A 19,064-nucleotide genomic window follows, 5' to 3' on the forward strand; every position below is an offset into this window, starting at 1 on the left:
GAGGCAGACAACAGATGGTTTCTTCGGGGCCCTACAGCCAAGTTCCATGGCAGATGGAACGATGAAATAATAGGTTCAGATTTCCTTTGGAGAAAACGGCCTCCCCTGGTGTCAGAGGGAAAAACAACAGAGATCATGGCTAAATGAAGAAAAGACAAGAAACTTTTTTTCTTTTGACTGATGTTACTAGCCAACATCTGTGAAATATAACCATTCAGTCTGGTAGTTTCTCTGGCCAAAGTCTCAGCGCCACATGGACTCAGGCAGGTAGGATGAGGAAAGATGGGAGGTCTCCTTTTCTGGAAGAGGGGACAGAGATTGTGATAACTGGACAAGGAAGCTTGCTTTTTTTGGTTTTGTTCTTTAAGATGGAAGAGATTCAAATATGTTTATATGCCAAGGAGAAGTCAAGAGAAAGGGGGAGTTTGAAGGTTCAGAAGAGGGAAAGGGGACCCAAGGAGACTGGGTGAGGGATCCAGAACACAGGTGAGAGGCATTAACCTGGAGCAGAAGGAGAAATCCCTCCTTCCCTGAGCCTGGAGATAAAAAGAAAAGAACTTGTGTAGAGCCTATATCTGTCAGGATAAACCTAGTTATGTAGTAGTAACAACCTCTAAATCTCCATGACTTACAATAAGAAAGACACTACATGGGGCCGGTCCAGTGGCATAGTGGTTAAGTTCGTGCACTCTGCTTCAGTGGCCCAGGGCTCACAGGTTCAGATGCCAGGCGCAGACTGACACACTCCTTGTCTAGCCATGCTGTGGCGGCATCCCACATACCAAAAATAGAGGAAGATGGGCACAGATGTTAGCTCAAGGCCAATCTTCCTCACCAAAAAAAGAAAAGAGAGAGAGAGAGAGGCACTACATGTCCAATGCTAGTTGGCTCCGATTTGGTTCTGTGTTGTCCACATTTCAGGATTTAGGCACGTGCATCAGTCCCTATCTGGAATACTGCAGTCTTTGTGGCAGAAGGAAAAGAACGAATGGCAAACCATGCATGAGCTCTTAAGGCTTCTGGTGGGAAGTGACACACATCACCTCAGTTCACATTTCAGGGCCAAAGCACCTCCATGATCATGCCTGAGTTCAACAGAACAGGGATGTAGAAGAGGGACTATGAATATGGGGGAACAATACAATAGAGAGGGACTGTGAATATGGGGGAACAATACAATAGAGAGGGACTGTGAATATGGGTGAACAATACAATCTACCACAAGGCCTCCTGCATTTGTTGGTGATGGAAGTTGCTCCTTCATTCATTCAGTAAATATTTCCTCAGCCCTTACCACGTGCCTGGCACTACACGTGGCTCTGAGACTAGACCTCTAAACAGGACAGACCTCTGCTCTGATAGCTACAGGCTGTAGTTTAGAGAGCTCCCACTGATGGCCTTGCTTTTTCTTGCTGACATGGGGAACTGGATCATCTGCCGAGAGTGAGGGAGTCATTTGGAAGGAAGGAGTGTGAGGAGAGAGGTAAACATTTCAAGTAACTGCTGAAGGAAATGGGAAAGAATGCCAAATGGGGACATAAAAGGATGGACTAGGCAGCCTTGCTATGGATGGCAAGTTCACGGCTGTGTGGTGTCTGTGTGATGTGCTGAGTAGCCTGCATACTCTAAGAGCATAAAAGCTAAGGATCTGGGGACCAGCCAGGACATGAGAGAGCCAGAGCTGATGTTGACACTATGAAGGAATGGATCTACGCCAGGTCCAGATAAGGAAGAAAATAAAGTCATGTGGGCAAATGCTCGGCCACAGACAGAAGTCTTGAGGGCTAAGTTCAAGAGGAGAGTGAGGGAACGAGAAAGGCAGGAGGTACTGACCAAAGAATGCAAGGTCGCAGTTTAAGATTTCCCAAGTGGAGCAGTTCCCATTTTCTCAGTATAGGAAAAGTGCAGGGCACGGGTGGGGCTTGGCTGATCTTTATCCAGACCTTGATTGTTTCTCAGAAGCTGTCCCTGCAGTTAAGGGTTATATCCACATGGAACTTTATATTGATCTCACAGTCCTCTGCTGAATTTATTGGGGATAATAAATTAACTGCCTCTATTGTTTTATCTCCCCCCTACTCCAGATCCCAGTCATTTCATAGCAGCTTAGAAAAGCACTGAAGATAAAGGTGACACTTCCTTCTGAAGTCCTCTGATGCTTCCTTGCAGAGTACTATGTATGGACTGGGTTTTTATTCCTTCCTATTGAACTGAATCCTATTGGGACCCTTTCTTTTCCTGCTTCCTTCTCAACAGAAGGAAACTCCTTCGGACATTGGGGTTCTATATATGTTCAGCAACCTCAACCACTATCCTTCCTCTGAGGAGGGGAAAATGGTGCTCATCTCCAAATCATGTAAAAATAAGATGAGAACAATAAAATGAGGAAATGGAAACATAAGAAAAGAGAATGGGCAAAGAGGGGAAAATAGTTTAAGTAATTTCAAGAAATCCAGTTTTCTTATTTCGTTTTATTGAGATACAATTTATATACAATAAAATTCAACAATTTTAAATATAGAATTCAATGAATTTTGACCAATATATACAGTTTTACAATTATTAGCACATATATCATTTCCATCACCCCCCAAAATTTCCTCATGCCCCTTTGCAGTCAACTGCTTCTCTTAATCTGAGCCTCTGACAATCGCTGATCTGCTTTCTTGCACGATGGTTTTACCTTTCTAGAATTTCAGATGAATGTAGTCAGACAGAGTGCAGCCTTTCATGTTTACCTTCTTCAAGAAGACTAGTCTTAAGCTGAGGATATGAAATAGCTTATAGGTTAGGAAAGGCAAGGAAAAGAGTTCATCAGTCTGAGTGCCCACCTACTTTGGCTTCATCCTAAGTAATAATTCCCAAGAAAAATTGCGTTTTATGTTTTAGCTATATTTTTCTACAACTCATTAAAAGTAAATACATAATTATTGAAAGTAAAAATGTTGATCTGGGCACTACTGACATACATCTCATATACCATCAATAATAAGCAAACCTCACTTAGGAAAATATTGCATTAAAAGATCTTGACAATTTTTTATAGTTCTAACAGTCTCATTCTCTCAGCCATTGGTTTTGGCCATTGAATCTTAAACAAAGAGGTCATCAGCAAAATTTATAAGTAATTATGATACCCAAATCCCCAAGCATAGCATCATAACATGTACATACACAATTACCTTACTTTTAAAGATGAATTCAAACCTTTTCTTTTTGCTTTCTACCTTTGTTTCCCATTTCATTTGGTTGGAATTAGAAAAATTTATGTTTGGATATAATGGAAAACAAAACCACAACTAATAAAGATGGGAAAATTAAGACTTGCCACGCAGGCCACATAGATCGGGAAGACTTCCCGCAGGGTATGAGATTTGAAGAGACTTTAACACCGAACAGATGATCAACCCAGCGCTGCCCTGGCAAATAGTCGGTTAGGAAAGCGCAGCACAGCGAGACCACAAGGACGCCATAGAAAGTGGACAAGAACATTTTGCAATGGGCTATCCATGAACAAGCCATGTCTGTGGGCTAATTCTTGCTGTATGTGGGTTACAGTTCCTCTATCACTGCCGTACTGTTAGGCTAAGACTCAGCAGTTGTCTATGTGTCTCTGTGTGATCATATAGGCCCCAGCAGACTGAGTCACTAAAGATTGCTTCAGGCGTGGGCAGCGCTGGTAATCAGATCCATGGAGACCCACGTCCTTCTGCAGATGAGGCCTTTTCTGTAGGAAATTAGAACTCTGGGAAGTCCCCAAAGAGTCATGGAAGTTTGAATAAGAAAAAAGTCTAAGTTTAATGAGAAGTTTCTCTTTTACATTTGTCTTTGTGACAACTGTTGCTGCTTGACAACACTAGAGGAAGTTCCGGAGGGTGATGGGTAGGACCACTGTCAGGAGTGGCAGGTGAGTGAATCCCACACCTACTTCTCTGGTCTTGTTTACCGAGGTGAAATCAGGTCAGGTCACAATATCTGAGGCAACTTTGAGATACAAAAGTGTGCCAAAGGCTGTCTCCAAGGGTGTGTGGAAACAGGAGTGACATAGTCACACCCACTTTTGCCTGATCAAATGTATGAGTGGCACGCAGCCCTTTCCTAGTGCCCTGTGGGGCATAAACACGGAGCTGGATGCTCAGCACACCTGCTTGACCGGCTGTTTCATAGGAAAGGTAGCTCAATCCAGGGCTTTGAATAAAGTGAGGCGGCTCATCTGAGTCTTTGTATTAGTCAATATTTGTCACGTTGTGGAGACCTATGAGAAACAGTTTCTCAGATCTTTTACATGTTGCTAGATAAACATACTAAATGCTAGCTGTTAAATCGTCTTTCAAGGGAGGCCATTCCAAAATGAAATCTTGGCTCCATATTTGGTGATAATTTCATGGTTCTAAACCCCGATTAATACAAAACTGGTCCTGCCTAAGCATGTGGCTACTTATAGAGTGAGCTTAATTCCATCTTAGGCAAATGCAGATTTTCTCTTGGTAACATGACTTCATTTACCTTCATTTACACAGAGACTGCTGTGAGGGTTCAAGTTGCTAATATGTGTGCAGCCGTTATGGCTGTTTCTATGCTTAACAGGCAACGCCAATGTAATATTAACGTTTTTGCTTGCACTGATATTAAACTTTTTCACCTTAAAACTGCAAATTCAACTCAAAGACTGCAAGATCCAATTTTATTTTGCCTTTAAAAGAAAAATGCTACCATAAACAGAGTCCACTTTGTAATCAGAATCCTAATCTTTTTCTCTGAAGAGAACAATGGTCAGTTATACACATGGGGATTCCATGAAGCTAAGCAAAAAGAATGGTCGTCTAAGTAAAATAGGTTATGGAACTCTGAAAGGAATGAAGAGAAAAGCAGCAAATTAAGAGCGACAAAAAGGATCATTTTCCTTTTTGAATTGCACTGTTTGAACCAATGTAACAAAATCCCCCAAAATACAAAAATTTTAAATAATTTCATTACTTAAACGTTTTTAAAAGTAATTTTCCCCAGTAGACACAGGGAGGGGCAACCAGAAAAAGTCTCTTGTTTTAAACCTTGTTGGTGAAAATAATTCTAAAGGTATTAGTATTATTTACTACCTCGAGGAGTGTCTGGAGATGCCTCACCGTTTCTGTGATCTTTGCCTGTATGGAATCGAACTACCGATGGAGGCAACTGTCAAGAATCTGTCCTGACTCCAAGACCTATTCTGGACGGAAGTTGCTTTTCATCGCAGAGGTCTCAGTTTTCTTGCGACGACTCTCTCTCAATTCACAGCCCCCCACCGTAGCCCCAGATAAAACGAGACTGCCACTAACAAAGGACAGTCCATAAAGTTCCTCTATCACTTTGAATTAAACTGTTTTTTTTTCCTTGTAAAGGTTGCTTGTAAAGCCTAAATCTTAAAATTAAAAAAAAAAAAAGGAAGCAGCTTTTGACCATGTGGACAAAGGGAATCTTAGTTGTGTGCAAAAATGCAACCACGTATGAGAACTGCGCAAATGGATGGTCCGCGTTTGAGTGAAGTCAAAAGACGGCGTTTCACTCGCTTCTCTATTTGGAGGCTGCCGACCCGTTTCCCAAGATGTAATGATTATGAGGATGCTACGTCAGTTTTGCCCCCTGTCCAAGACTTGGCCCGTGGCCGTTTACTTCTGGGCACTATTAGATTCAATTAGGTCTTGTCCTCTTAGCATCTGTGAGGACGGACTTCAACCCCGGGCGCAGGCTATTTTCTCTGGGAAAGTCACAACATCCCTCAAAGCATCAAAGAGCTCCGCCATGGAGCCGGAGGACGGCGGAGTCGCCGCGTCCAATTAAAGGGGCGCTCCAGACCTTATTCCTCGCCGCTGCTCCTAGCCTTTTAAAGACAGGGTGAGAAGGATCGGGAAAGACAGGAGGGATGGAGGCAAAAGGCTCCATCCTTCATCCAAGCCGGAGACAATGGTGAGTGGCTGCGCGAGGACGGGGAGACGGGCAGGGGGAGGCTCCTCGGCCCCCAGGCGGGTGGCGTGACTTCAGGAGGACTCAGACCACCGGCCAGGACTGGGCAGGACGGGAAGGTGCCTGCGGGGCGGGCGAACCGGCTAATCGCAGGAGGAGCGAGGCCGGCCCCGCCCCCTCCTGGCCCCGCCCCTCCTGGCCCCGCCCCCCGCGCTGCGCCGCGCCTCCCGGGGCGGGGACGTGCAGCGCAGGCGGGGGCCCAGGTCGCGGGCCGGGGCAGCCCGGAGGCCCCCGCTTCCCGGAGCGGGCGTCTTCGAGAGCGCGCGTGCCTCACGTCCTCCCGCCCGCCCCGCCCCCTGCGCGCTGCGCACGCGCGGCCGCGCCCCGCCCCCGCGTCCCCGCCGGCGTGAGGAGACCGCTGAGCGCCCGGACCGCGAGCGCGCCGGCGCGTCACGGCCTCCGGGCCCGCCCTCCGTCGACCCCGCCTCCCCGCCCGGTCCTCCCTCCGCCCCCCCTCCGAGCCAGCGGTGACTTAAGCAACGGAGCGCGGTGAAGCCCATTTCTCCCTCTCCTCGCGGCCGCGCCGGGCAGCCCGCGGCGCGCGGCCCGCACTCTCCGGCCCGACATGAACGCTGCGGCGGAAGCCGAGTTCAACATCCTCCTGGCCACCGACTCCTACAAGGTAGCGGCGCGGGCCGGGGGCAGGGGACCGGGTGGCGACGGCGCCCCGGGGCCGAGCGTGGGGCTGAGGGCCGGGGTCGTGGCGCGGGGCGGCCCGAGGGACGCCGGGGCAGGTGGAGCGGGCGCCGCAGTGGGGAGGAGGGGACGGCGGCGGGATGGAGGGAGGGATGGGCGGCGGGAGGCGGGGCCGGGCGCGTGGTCGGGGGCGCGGCGAGGGGCTGGGGCGGGCCGCCGGGGCTCGCGCTCCGGTTGGGGCTGGCGCGGCGGGGCCCGGGCGGCCGGGGCGTCTGCGCCGGGCGCTCGCCGTGCCCGGGAGCGCGGCCCTTTGGCCCCGGGCCGGGTCGGGCTGGGCCGGCCTGGGCGAGGGCTCGCCGAGTAGCGGGGCAGTTAGGTAACGGCCCCTTGGGGCTCTGCGGGGGCGCCGGGGAGCGGGGTCTGAGAAGTGGGGTTTTCCCCGCCAAACGGAGTCGGGGCGCCCACCCCGGTCTGGGCAGGTCCGTCCCTTCCCGCAGAGGGGTGGGCGAGGTCCCGGTGGGGGGCTGGAGCGGCCAGTCGCGTCCCCCCGCCCTGGCCCGGAGGACGCTCGTCTGCCCGCGCGAGGCGTGCTGGACTCCTCCATCCCAAACTCCTGTGGCCCTGGTGATCGCTCACTCTCCTCCTCTGCCCTCATTGCGTTAGGACCACTGGAGGATTTCTGTGAAAAGGAAAGTGAAACACGAGGAGTTAAATGCGCTGTAGCTTTAACCCTGGAGAACTTGCAGAGAGAGAAATGGCACAACCATGTGTTAATTTGCCTGTGGGACACTTGCATGTATTGCTGCCCCGTTGATTTTATTTGAAACACACGAATTAGTGAAGGAACGAATGATTGGAGAAGACAGGGCAAATGTTCTTTCCCCTGGGTTCCAAATTATATGAAGTAAACTGAGTATACTTTGCTAAGCTGTGTTAACCAAAACACTTAAAAAGTGAAATGTCAGACCAGAGACCCCACTGGTGCAAAATCAATTTTAGTTTTTACCTGAGCAACATGATGGTTTGGAATATAGTGGTAAAACATAACGCTCTCATGTTTTGGGATTTTGTTGTGAGGGGTTTTTTTTTGCTTTTTGTTTCTTTCCTTAAATATTCTAAGAAGGTATTCTGGAGAATCCCATTTTACTTAAGTTCTGTTTTGTCCATTTCTTCCCAATCCGTTTAAGATTCTACGTATGATGCCTTAGATGGGTTATTATTTAAGGTCTTTTAAATGGGGTTTTAAAGTGGAAATCTGCACGATGGCAAGGTAGTATGATGAAGGATGATTTCCTTGGCCCTAAAAGCTCTAGTATTCTTTTAGTTCAATCATAGTGTTTCAAGTGTTTTTAATAGTGATTTTAGAATGGTCTCATTCTTAGTTTTGTAGAATTTTTTTTCTTAAGCAAATCTTTAAAAATTTTTCAGATTGTTTTGTGTAGTAACTTATGATTTGATCAAAATGGGAAATGTAAACAGAGGTTGATGGGTCTAATTTTTAAAAACAAAACCCAGTGCAAGCTCCTTTAGTTTGTAGCTCCTCCAGCCATTGTACATAAGGAGTGTAAAATTGCTTTAACGTTAGTTTTCTGGGATGCTTTCAGTTAGAAGAGTGAATTGCCGGGAACTTTTCTAATCTCCTAGCAAGGTAGAATCAACTGGACTATTAGAATTTGCATCTATTTAATAGGGTTTATTCCTGTCCATTTTCCAGTCTGACTGGCACGTTTTATCCCCTTTTCTCATATGAAGTCTTTTTGTATTTCCATCTTAGTAAGATTTTTCATTTGTTCTGCAAAAAGTCTCAAGAGGAATCAATCAGGTTATTGTGTTTTATACCAATGGTTTACAGCAGTATAGTAAAATAGATTGTGTATTCCATTCTCAGATTTTAGTCTTTATTTTCCTTAGATTTTTAGCGGCCTATATTCCGTTTTTCCCTTTTTATATTCTTAGGTGAAGAAGAGACAGAAATGATAATCTTGAGGTTAGAAGTAATGAAACTTTCCTTTGGAGATTACATGAGATTATTACACATCCTTATCAGTACTTACGAACTATTGGCCAGTTAAAGTAGGGAAGTAGTAGCTTTAGCTGTGTTGATGGAAGAGAGCGGAACATGTTGACGTCTCCTTTCTGAAACTGAAGAAAGTGTACTTGGCTGTCCAAGCACCTCAACAGGGCTTTTTGCGAGTAGATGGCATAGTGTCCAAGCACGTGACATGTGTCCTCTCCACAGGGTTCAGGGCAACTTGGACCAAAGGAGGAGCGTTTAAAATACATATTCATTTCTGTAATCTCGTACTTCATTATACATAGTAGTGAAATAAGAAAATAGGTAAATGTGGTCATTTCCTCCATTTTCATCCTGGGTTTTTGTTACAAATAAAAGGACACTTAATCTTAAGTGTTAATCATTTATATTTCCAAAATGGCTTACAGCACAATTACCTACTGGGTTGTATTTGCATTGTGCTAAGCCAACTAGGAAAAGGTGCATTGGGGCTGGCCTTAGACGTTGCAGTGCCTAAAAAGCATTTGGAACTTTTTTCATAAGAGACAGGTCATTTTTTTCACTTAATTCTGGCATAGGCTTTAATCAGTGTCCAAATAACTGTGGATCATTAAATGATGCATTTCTGTTCCATCCTTCCTTCCTCTTGCTTCTGTGTAATGTTTTTAACAAACTACAGCAGAGAATAGTTTTAACCTTTCTGAACATTTTAGCTATGAGCAGATTAAAATGGAAGATGTCACTTGAGCTGTAATTGGAAAAAATAACATATAGCGCACAAAAGTAGTCCCTAAGCAATTTACAGTTTAAACCATATCACACATTCTATATGAAATGTGCTGTCCAGTGTGGGTTGCATCTCAAAAGGTCATTTGTAAACTGGTTATCTAGAAGTCAGCACGTTCTCATCCATTCATTTGATAAATATTGGAGACCTATGAGGTGTAAAAAAGACAAAAGATGTCTCTTACATTCCAAGATGCCTGAAAGTTGATTTTAGAGAAGTTACAAAGTCTGTACAATTTATGTGTGGTGATTAAGCACCCAAGGCAGCTCTTTTAAAAAACAAGATTTTGCTTCCTCATTAATAGCAGAATAACAAAAGGTTGGGCTTTTTGGAGGAGATGAGAATCATCTTACGGACTAGTTAGTGCTGCCTGGGACTTTAGTTACCTAGTGTCTTCCTCTGAGCTCTTCCTACTTTTCGTAGTTGCTTCTCTTTTACTCCCACTGAACAGACATTTAAGGCTGGTCCAGGGCTCCCCTGGCACCTGAGCCGTGTGCGGAGTGGGTACCTTTGCAGTCTGTCTGTTGGGGCCTACCCAGCATTCCTATGCAGTTTTTCCAGTAAGTTTTATGTTATAAATTACAGGAAAAACTTGGGCGACAAAAATAAAATCCTACATATAAATCATGGGTATACTTCATAGGAGGCTTAATTTAGCTCAGTAATAATTGTATAATATCTTACAAAACAAAAATACCAGAAGTTGGGGTCCTCTTTGTCAGTGAATGAAATCTCTCCTAGCGGTGTTGCAACAAGTTACAAGTTGTCAGGAGCTCTGTGCCGGGAGGGTAAGGGGAGAGGTCCTGTGATGACTACAACTGGCTTTGCACCTTCTCCCCTTCCCCAAAACAATGCGGTCCAAACATCCTTAAGCCGTATTTTCGAAGTTTTTATTGCTTCAAAAGCCAAATAGCAATGAATTCTTTTCTGGGGCAACAGAAGTATTTCCAGCACTTGAGAAATAATATTGAAAAGCAGAAAGAACCAGTTATGATGTTTGCTCTTTCTAGCACATTAGCTTTGGGGCTGAGCGGAGCCTCTTCTGAGTGCCCCTAGATATTATGCAGATAACTTCACTTACCCTGTGCCCTTGGGTGTGTTACCCCACGTGCTCTTATATGCACAGAGGACTGTTAAAATGTTGGCTTGTGGTTATTTCTTAGCAGTTAAAAATAAAGTTGTAACTGGAAAAGTAGGCTAGTAGTAGTTACTGTTGGTCACATGATCCCATTTGGGAAGAAAGACATCACATCCACCTTATGGGAAACCCAGAGAAGCTCAGGAGAAAAGCAGACTTTGCTTTCACGGGAGGATCCTATGCAAGTTGAATATTTCTCATGCTTCTCTTTAACTGTCATACTTGGAACATGGATATTTAGCCTTGTGATTGCAGTTTTTAGAAGCTTATCTTTTCATAAAGTAAATCAATCATAAAACTGAAATTAAGGTAAAAGAGCTGCATTTTCCTGGGTGCCTGTATCCTTTACCACACACAGATTCAGGTACTGGCACTGCTCTGTTAGCTGCGGAAGGCCATGCCAGTATCGGAAATATATTTTTTAGGGGTAAGGTTTGCTGAGGATATTATGAGATATTTGCTATTTTCATCTTGTAAATAACTTTAAAGTTGTTGTAGAACCATTTTCTCTAGTGATGGGAGTCAAAACAGTGTTAAAAAACAACATGATTTAAGAGCTCCCTCTTTGTAGTTCACTTTAATTCTGAGTACTATGAAACTTTTTGTTAGTAATACTTAACGTATTTAAGACTGAGCTCTTGATTTCCCTACCCGCTCCTTCAGGGCCTTCCCCGTCTCAGTTAAGGGCACCATTATTCCTCCAGTTGCTCACACCAAAACTCTAGGAGCCACCCCTAATTCCTCGCCCTCTTTACCTCCCAAATCTCATCTGTCAGCCTGATTCTCCTTTATCTCCGAAGGTAGTGGGCAGTTCTCTCACCTAGCCTAGTCTTTGGCAGGAGCCTCTCACTGATGCTTCTGCTCCCACCCTGTCACCCTGTAATTATTCTCCACCTCACGCCAGGCTGATCCCTGTAAAATGTGAATCAGATCACACTCACTCAGCCTAAAACACACTCTTGGCTTCCGTTGCACGCGATATAAAATTCAGGCTCCTTGTGGTAGCCTGTGAGCCAGGCGTGATCTTGCCCTGCATCTCTCTCTGACCTTATCATGGACCCCCTCTCCTCCCCGTTCTCGAAGCACCAACCACATTGGCCTTCATTCTGTTCTGTCCTTGAAGTCAACTTATTTCCTCTCTCCTTGCCATTTACATCTTGCTCAAGGGTCACCATCTCAGAGAAGCCTTCCTGGCCCCTACTTAAAGTAGTCACCCAGGCCCCTCTAGCCTATCATGTTCTTTTAATTTTTCATACGATTCATCTAGATCTGAAATTATTTTCTGTGTTGTTATTCTCTGACCTTTCAGCCCGCGTTAGCCCTATGAGAATAGACAGCATCAGTCTATTTTACTCTCCCACCGTCAGCGTCTGAAACAGTGCCTGGTGCATAGTAGGTACAGAGTACATATTTGTGAATGAACAAACTGTTTATAAAGTAACAATTTATTGATTTGAATTTCTGCTATATCATCTCATTTTTCTGCTGAAGGTTCCAAGGGGTTCAGAGTGACCAGTTTAACAGAAAGTAAAATGAAGAGGACAGTAAACCTAGCAAAACTAGAATCATAAATCATGTATTGATGGTATTCTTAGAAAATTTACTAAGGAGCTTTAAAAACTTTTTCCCACGAAAACAGTGTGTATATACCAATATACATAGATCTGAACAAACTATTTTATTCTTCTGTAAACGTATTGAGTGTTAGTAGGTAGGTAGTAAATTATGTTTCCTGGTTAATTGCTTGAGAGTTTGCCTAGATGACCTAGATTGTTTAGCTAAATTCTAAAACAGTTCTCTTCAGTTTTTCCAAAGAAGATTTTAGAAGTCATACTTCGTTTCTTATTAAGCAGCTTAGATAATTTTGTGTTTTTAGTGACATCTGTTTTCAGGGGAGGCATTCTGAATATTTGATAGGTTTTAAATACCGTAATTAAAAAATACAGCTGGAGTAAAGTTTTACAATTATAGACATTTAATTATTGTCGAGCACTGGAACTGTATCTGTATGATGGAAAATTTGTAGTATACGTTTATACGAAGATGGAGTTCAATAGTTTAGGGAGATTTCCATTCAGCTTTTGACTGCTTGGTCTACTCAGAAGATGGGGATAATTCATTTGCCATCTTGTACTTTTAAATGCAATCTAGAAAGAATAAATGTATAAAGATGCACCATAAAGTATCTGAACTGTAGGAAGGTTAAACTGTTGAGAGTCCCAACTGTGAATCTGACTTTTATGAACTCGGTGATGTGATCCAGACCTTTATTGAACTTTTACTTCTTCGTGGTTGACTTTTCTTCTACCTCGCTGCTTATTCCCACTAAAGGATTGGAGTTGTTTAGATTGTAAACTGGGCAGTTTCATTTTTATATACAGCTTGGGTACATTTTTAGAAAGTGTATCTTTTTCTAATCAGTTTCAAGTAGTTGAAGTAGTAAACATTTGCTATTAGGGCATCATTTGTATGTATATTTATATTGCATTTTAGTGAATTGGCTAATAGATTTAATTGCTCCAGATTCTGTGTTAGCTATTTCACTTAGCTACTTCTGAAATCTAGAAATGACGTGTACTTCTAGGTTCTGATGAGGCTCCTGAGCTTTGTAGTATATACATATCTCTTGTACCTGAGCAGAACAAAGTTCCAACTCGGGGGCATGACTTGGACATTCAGACCACGTGTTAATGTAAAGATCACCCGCAAGGTCACGTGTAAGCAGCATGGGGGTGCTGTTTTAGAGTTGCAAGTTGCTTCTGTTGGAGAGGAAACATATTTGAAACTATTGTGATTTTTGCTCTCTATGTGGGGTGTATCCATTTCAGATTTTTGTGCTAAAGTAGAGATGCTTGAGGTTAAAGCCGAGTTTTGCTGGGATTGAGATTGTGCAGCCAGACAAGGAAAACATTGGTTTTCTTAAACAAGATCAGAGCCAAACAGAAAAAATGGTTTTATGTTCACAGTGGTCATCCGTGGAACTTGGTCTGCAAAGGTTTATTCTGCCATCACCCTGATTCACCACCCTGTACCTTGAGCTTTAGAGCATTATTCTTTCTGCTCCTTCAAGTGGGCAAATACACATTATTCTTCCAGTTATTTTTTATTGGTAAAATGTTTTAACCACATTAAACTATAATAAAATTCACATTGTAATGAACACTCCCTTTTTTTTTCCTTAAAACTCAGCAGAAACAAATTCATGGAAAAGAAGTTTGTGAATTCATATTTTTAAACTCATAAAGATTTGATGTTGCATTTTATAGCCATTTATTTCCCAATTTGGAGGTAATTTGAGAAAAAGAAAGATTACAAAACAGGATTTTTTTTTCTGCTGTTGCTTTCATCCAGGTTTTCATGGAGTCACGGTGAAGACGAGCAGGGGTCCTCCTCAGCACCCCATTATAGGGATGAAGCAGTAGGGTCGTGGGAAGTCATTGACTGTTGGCTTTTTGAACATGCCACATTTAGATAGTAACAGTGCCAACTTGTGCTTTCAGCTTACTCTGTTGTATCCTGGATATGCCCCCAGCAGCTGCATCTCTCCTCCCCGGAGGGAAGACTGTTCCCCAGGATCACATAAGATCCCTCTCTTTGTACTTTTATCTCAAGCGGCCAGCTTAGAGGCCTCGCGCTGCACCACGTGCAGTGCATGTGTTTGTCAGGTTTTGTACTCTTCTGTGGTTCTGGATCGAAGATGCTGAACTATTAAAAGTACCTTAGTAAGTATGGCACTTATTTCTTATTCTTTATAGCCAAGAAAAGAAGCTAATCAATAGCAAATAAGGAGTGTAGTTTCTCTGGTTTTAAATCATTTCAAGCCTTTTCTGTTGTGATTGATACTCTCTTCTGGAGTTTTCTAACTCAAGCATTTCTCTTTCACACAGGTTACTCACTATAAACAGTACCCACCCAACACAAGCAAAGTTTATTCCTACTTTGAATGCCGTGAAAAGAAGACAGAAAATTCCAAAATAAGGAAGGTGAAATACGAGGAAACGGTATTTTATGGGTTGCAGTACATTCTTAATAAGTACTTAAAAGGTATTATTTTCCGAGTACATTTAAAACACTGCTTTTATAAAACTTCATAATTTTTTCCTATATTGTTATATTCTAATACTTGAAGTAACTTTTTGAATAGTTTAATTTTGACATTTATTTAATTACTGTAACTATTTCCACAGTTCCTTTGGAATTTTTTTAAACCTGTTCATTTGAATGCATTAAATCTTATAATTTGGTATATGTTCTTGGTGTTCTAAATATGAGAAAGATTTTCTGAAACTGTTAAGTTGGGAATAGGTTTAGAAAAGTCAGTTTTCTGAGGCTAATCTGATTGGTTAAATAGACTTTACTCATTAACTCAAAATAAAGGATTCATTACTGACCTGGGAACTCATTTTGAATTATGGTAGCAATTGTAATTAGAATATTTCCATGCTGGTCGGTTTGACCTTACACGCCTGTTTCTGAAAACTACCTATAACTGTAGACATAGTCTCAAGTGCATTTTAAAGCAGAAAAATCTCCAAAATAATTTCCGTGCCTTCTTCTTGGAAAGTCTATTTCTAGTCTGTTTTATAATGGTATTTCTATGGGGAAAAGAGTTCCCAAGGTATTTATACATTTTGGGAAATTTTGTGTCTAACGTGTTCAAATAAAAATTATCTCAGAATTGAATACAAATTAAGTTGAATTTTATGCACATAATAACCTTTTCCCATAATCTTGGCGATTTTAATATCAGACAGTTGAGATATGTTGTACTATTGAAAACCTGCTTGGGCAGGAAAAGTACTTTGCAGCAAAACCACCCAAAATATTTTAAATGAGTTTCCTAGTGATCTTATATAGAGAAAGTTACCAAAGGCTAATATCACACTTTAATTCTACAGCTTAAAAACGTCATAAAATACTATTTTTTTATTGATGACAGCTGAAACATATTGATTGCCTGTTATAGGCCAGTGTTATTGTAAGTGCTTCATATGTCTTAACTCATTTAGTCCTCACAACCACCCTCTAAGTAAGTATTCTGCTATGATTATCCCCATTTTACAGATTAAAAAAGTTAACTAAAAGTGTATTTGGGGGGCCAAAATTTAGTAATTGTGAAAATTATTGGATTATCAGCCCTAGAGACATCCTTTATGAATAAAGTACAAAGCTTGTCCTAGAAAATCATCTGTGTCAAGGCTTACTCCTTCAAATTTGAATATGTGAATTAATAAAGATAGAAAACATGTATCTGAGAAGTTAATTTATTGTGATTCTAGAAAACTATACATGTAATGATTTCTTGTGCACATCTGCTTTTCAAATAGGTTAACATTTATGCTAGAGTGAGCGGTTGGATGTGCAGATTCCTTTTCTGGCTCTGCTGTTGACTCAGGGTGAATCATTTAACCTCTCAGTTCTCATGTTTTTATCCATAAAATGGGTGAAATAGCTAGAGATAGTATCCTCTGACAACTCAGCGACTCACAGAATGCCTTTAGAAATGTAAACAGGGCATGTTTCTCCTTTCAGGTAAAGTAGTGACCAGAGAGAAGATCCAGGAGGCCAAAGAGGTGTACAGAGAGCATTTCCAAGATGACGTCTTCAACGAGAAGGGCTGGAACTACATTCTTGAGGTAAAATATGGGCTCCTGTTTGGATCTATTTTGATTTTGCTTTTAGTTCACAATTTCTTACAAAAGAATTTGAACAGAAGATTAGACTGTAATTACAGCTCTTTTCTTTCTGTGACCCAAAGACATTCTTGTGAAAAGTTATGGGCAACATTTAATTCTTTCTTTCTTTCTTTCTTTTAGTGAGGAAGATTGGCCCTGAGCTAACATCTGTTGCCAGTCTTCCTCTTTTTGCTTGAGGAAGACTGTCACTGAGCTCACATCTGTGCCAGTCTTCCCCTATTTTATGTGAGACACCTCCACAATGTGGCTTGATGAGCAGTGCTAGGTCTGCGCCCAGGGTCTGAGCCCGCGAACCCCAGGCCACTAAAGCAGAGCATGTGAACTTAACTGCTGTGCCACCAGGCTGGTCCCTGAATTGTTTTTTCTGGTAGCAAATCATTAGTATCTAGAATCTCCAGCAGATCTAAGTAATTGGTTAGGATAGAAATGAGTTATAATTGAAATAACTAGCATTTTTCAGAAAGGTGATTTAATCCTTTCTTTGAAAATATACTATAATTAAGAAAGGGCATGGTTATTTGGCAGTTTCAAAATTTAGGTCCATTGTTTTGACTGTAGAAATAGATGCTGTGAGTCTGTCCCTACGTGCTAATTCTAGGAGATTGCCCTTACTGAACAGTTGCAATGGGTTGCTGCAGGTCCATGCCGTTGACTTTATTCTCTGTTGTTCTGTAGTGTTCATGGCGAGCACGATTGGCTCCATTGCTTAAACTTTAGGGCATCCAAAGACGGGGGATTTGCGTTGCAAGAGTTGAGTGTCCTCTGCAAGTTTTCTTTATTACAAAGATAGGTTGGCAGTGGGATCTCTTGGCATCTTGCCATGTTGAGTGTTAATTTATTGTGTCTTAAAGGTGAATGTCTTTTCCATTGTAGACTATCAAACATAAGGTAGTTAGAAATACTTTAACTTTCATGCCTGTATTGTAATACTGGGTTTTACTGTTTGGTACTTACGGGTCTTTGAAGAAGTCACGTAGGCCCTCTGCTGTGGTTTTCCCGTGTCTTGAGAAGGTCCATGACATCTTTTGGCCACCCCCTGCACTCATCCCCTTGGGGTTGTTGTGAGGATCATAGTAATGGATAAGTTAGGTGCCGTGCTCGTTAATATAATTCCCAGTGGCCAGGGCGATAAATCTTTTGATTTTATGGTCAGAGAATCTTAGGGATTCGTAGGTTAGTCTCTAGAGATACCCTTGTCTTAACCCCATTTTACAAGCGTGGAGTCTGAGACCTGCAGATGTTCAGTGACCTGCCGGAGGTCTCCTGCCTGCCCTGGGCTCCCAGCTGCCCTTCTAAGGCCGTGTTCTTTCTGCTGTGTCATGAGGCCTCCAGGGCTTCTCATCAAGCAGATTTTTCTCCTATCTAGCTACTTTGTCTCAAATCACATAAATAAACTATAAGGATTTCTGAAACAACTTCCTTTCCTAGCCAAAAATTAGCCATGGCTTTTAGCTTTAAAAGAGGGGAGGCGTAATTAAATAACTAGTCACATAGCATGTAGCAAATATATCCTCCTCCTAATTTTGGAGAGAATGGTTGCACTTATTGTTGATTGCCAGAGCTCTAGAAAGTGTACTTATGATTGGTCTATCTGCTACCACAAGGGTTTCGGGTCTACCACCAGAGTAAAGAGAAGGCCTAGTTAAGGTGCTTCTACTGGCAAGGAGCTCTCTCTGTCTTGAATTTATTTTTTGTTTGTTGTTATTTTCTTTGTTTTGTTTTGCTCTTTGCTAGCAGTCCCGTATTTTATCTTTCAGTCTTGAGCCTTTCTTTTAGGAAAATGACCTAGTAGAAGGAAGATGGTGTGTTTTGGGCATATGTTGGAATTTTTATTTTTTTAAGAGTGGAAAACCAACTTTTTTCTTTTTATCAGTTTGAAATTATATCTTCTAGTGATAAATGTTCTTTAGCAGAAGCACTTTGACAGCATAAAATTTAAAAATTAATGTCAGTGCCAAACTGTTAATCATTTTAGTTAATTTTATTTCAGGAGGATATGGATATTCTGACTCGATTATTAGCAGTTAGTAACGTCTACAGTTGCAGTTTCTGTGACAGTAAGTTTAGCTTCTGTAAAATATAAAGAACCTTATTAAAACAGGTAGCTGCATATCATCTGTTAAATGAATAACTTCGTTCTTGTCTCTTACCAGAAATATGATGGGCATCTTCCAATAGAAGTAAAAGCTGTTCCTGAGGGCTCTGTGGTTCCCAGAGGAAATGTGCTCTTCACAGTGGAAAACACAGATCCAGAGTGTTTCTGGCTTACAAATTGGATTGAGGTGAATTGTTTTGTTTTGTTTTAATTTCTTATTTAATATTAATTGAAGATGTAAAAGCCATTCAACTGGGATTCTAGTTTAAAAATTGCACCTAATAAAGCTATGTAATCTCTACAGTTACCAAACTTTTCGAGGCCTCAGTTTCCTCATCTATAAAATGACAGTTGGACTAAATACTCTTGAAGCTTCCTTCCAGTGAAATCTAATATTCTGAGACTTTATCTAAGTCAAATTATTAAGAATTATTATTGTTAAAGTTCATTTGGCTTCCGTCTTATTCGTTGCAGTCCTAAATACCTATTATCATAAAGGAAAACTAGAAAAACAGCACAGGTAGATTTTTAGTAACTTAAGAAATTTTATGGATAGTCTGTTCCAGTTAGACTAAAGGAGTTACGATCAAATTTTTAGTAACTACTTTCTTCATTCATCTAATCAGTTTATGGCCCAGGCTCTACCACCTGATATTTCTCCTCTAAATATATTCAGGATTCACTGATCATTTGTTCAA

General features: G+C 42.1%; 1 protein-coding gene across 1 annotated transcript in view; it reads left to right on the forward strand.

Moving 5' to 3' along the window:
- Positions 1–6,208: 6,208 nt before the first annotated feature.
- Positions 6,209–19,064, forward strand: part of NAMPT (nicotinamide phosphoribosyltransferase) — a 33,824-nt gene continuing 20,968 nt past the window's right edge. The window contains exons 1-4 of the mRNA XM_044769852.2: positions 6,209–6,622; positions 14,463–14,619; positions 16,108–16,211; positions 18,425–18,553. Coding sequence (XP_044625787.1) covers positions 6,566–6,622; positions 14,463–14,619; positions 16,108–16,211; positions 18,425–18,553 — 447 coding nt within the window. The 5' untranslated portion in view covers positions 6,209–6,565. The remainder of the gene's footprint in view (positions 6,623–14,462; positions 14,620–16,107; positions 16,212–18,424; positions 18,554–19,064) is intronic.

This window comes from Equus asinus, chromosome 1 (assembly GCF_041296235.1).
Source record: "Equus asinus isolate D_3611 breed Donkey chromosome 1, EquAss-T2T_v2, whole genome shotgun sequence".
Classification (NCBI taxonomy): Eukaryota; Metazoa; Chordata; class Mammalia; order Perissodactyla; family Equidae; genus Equus; species Equus asinus.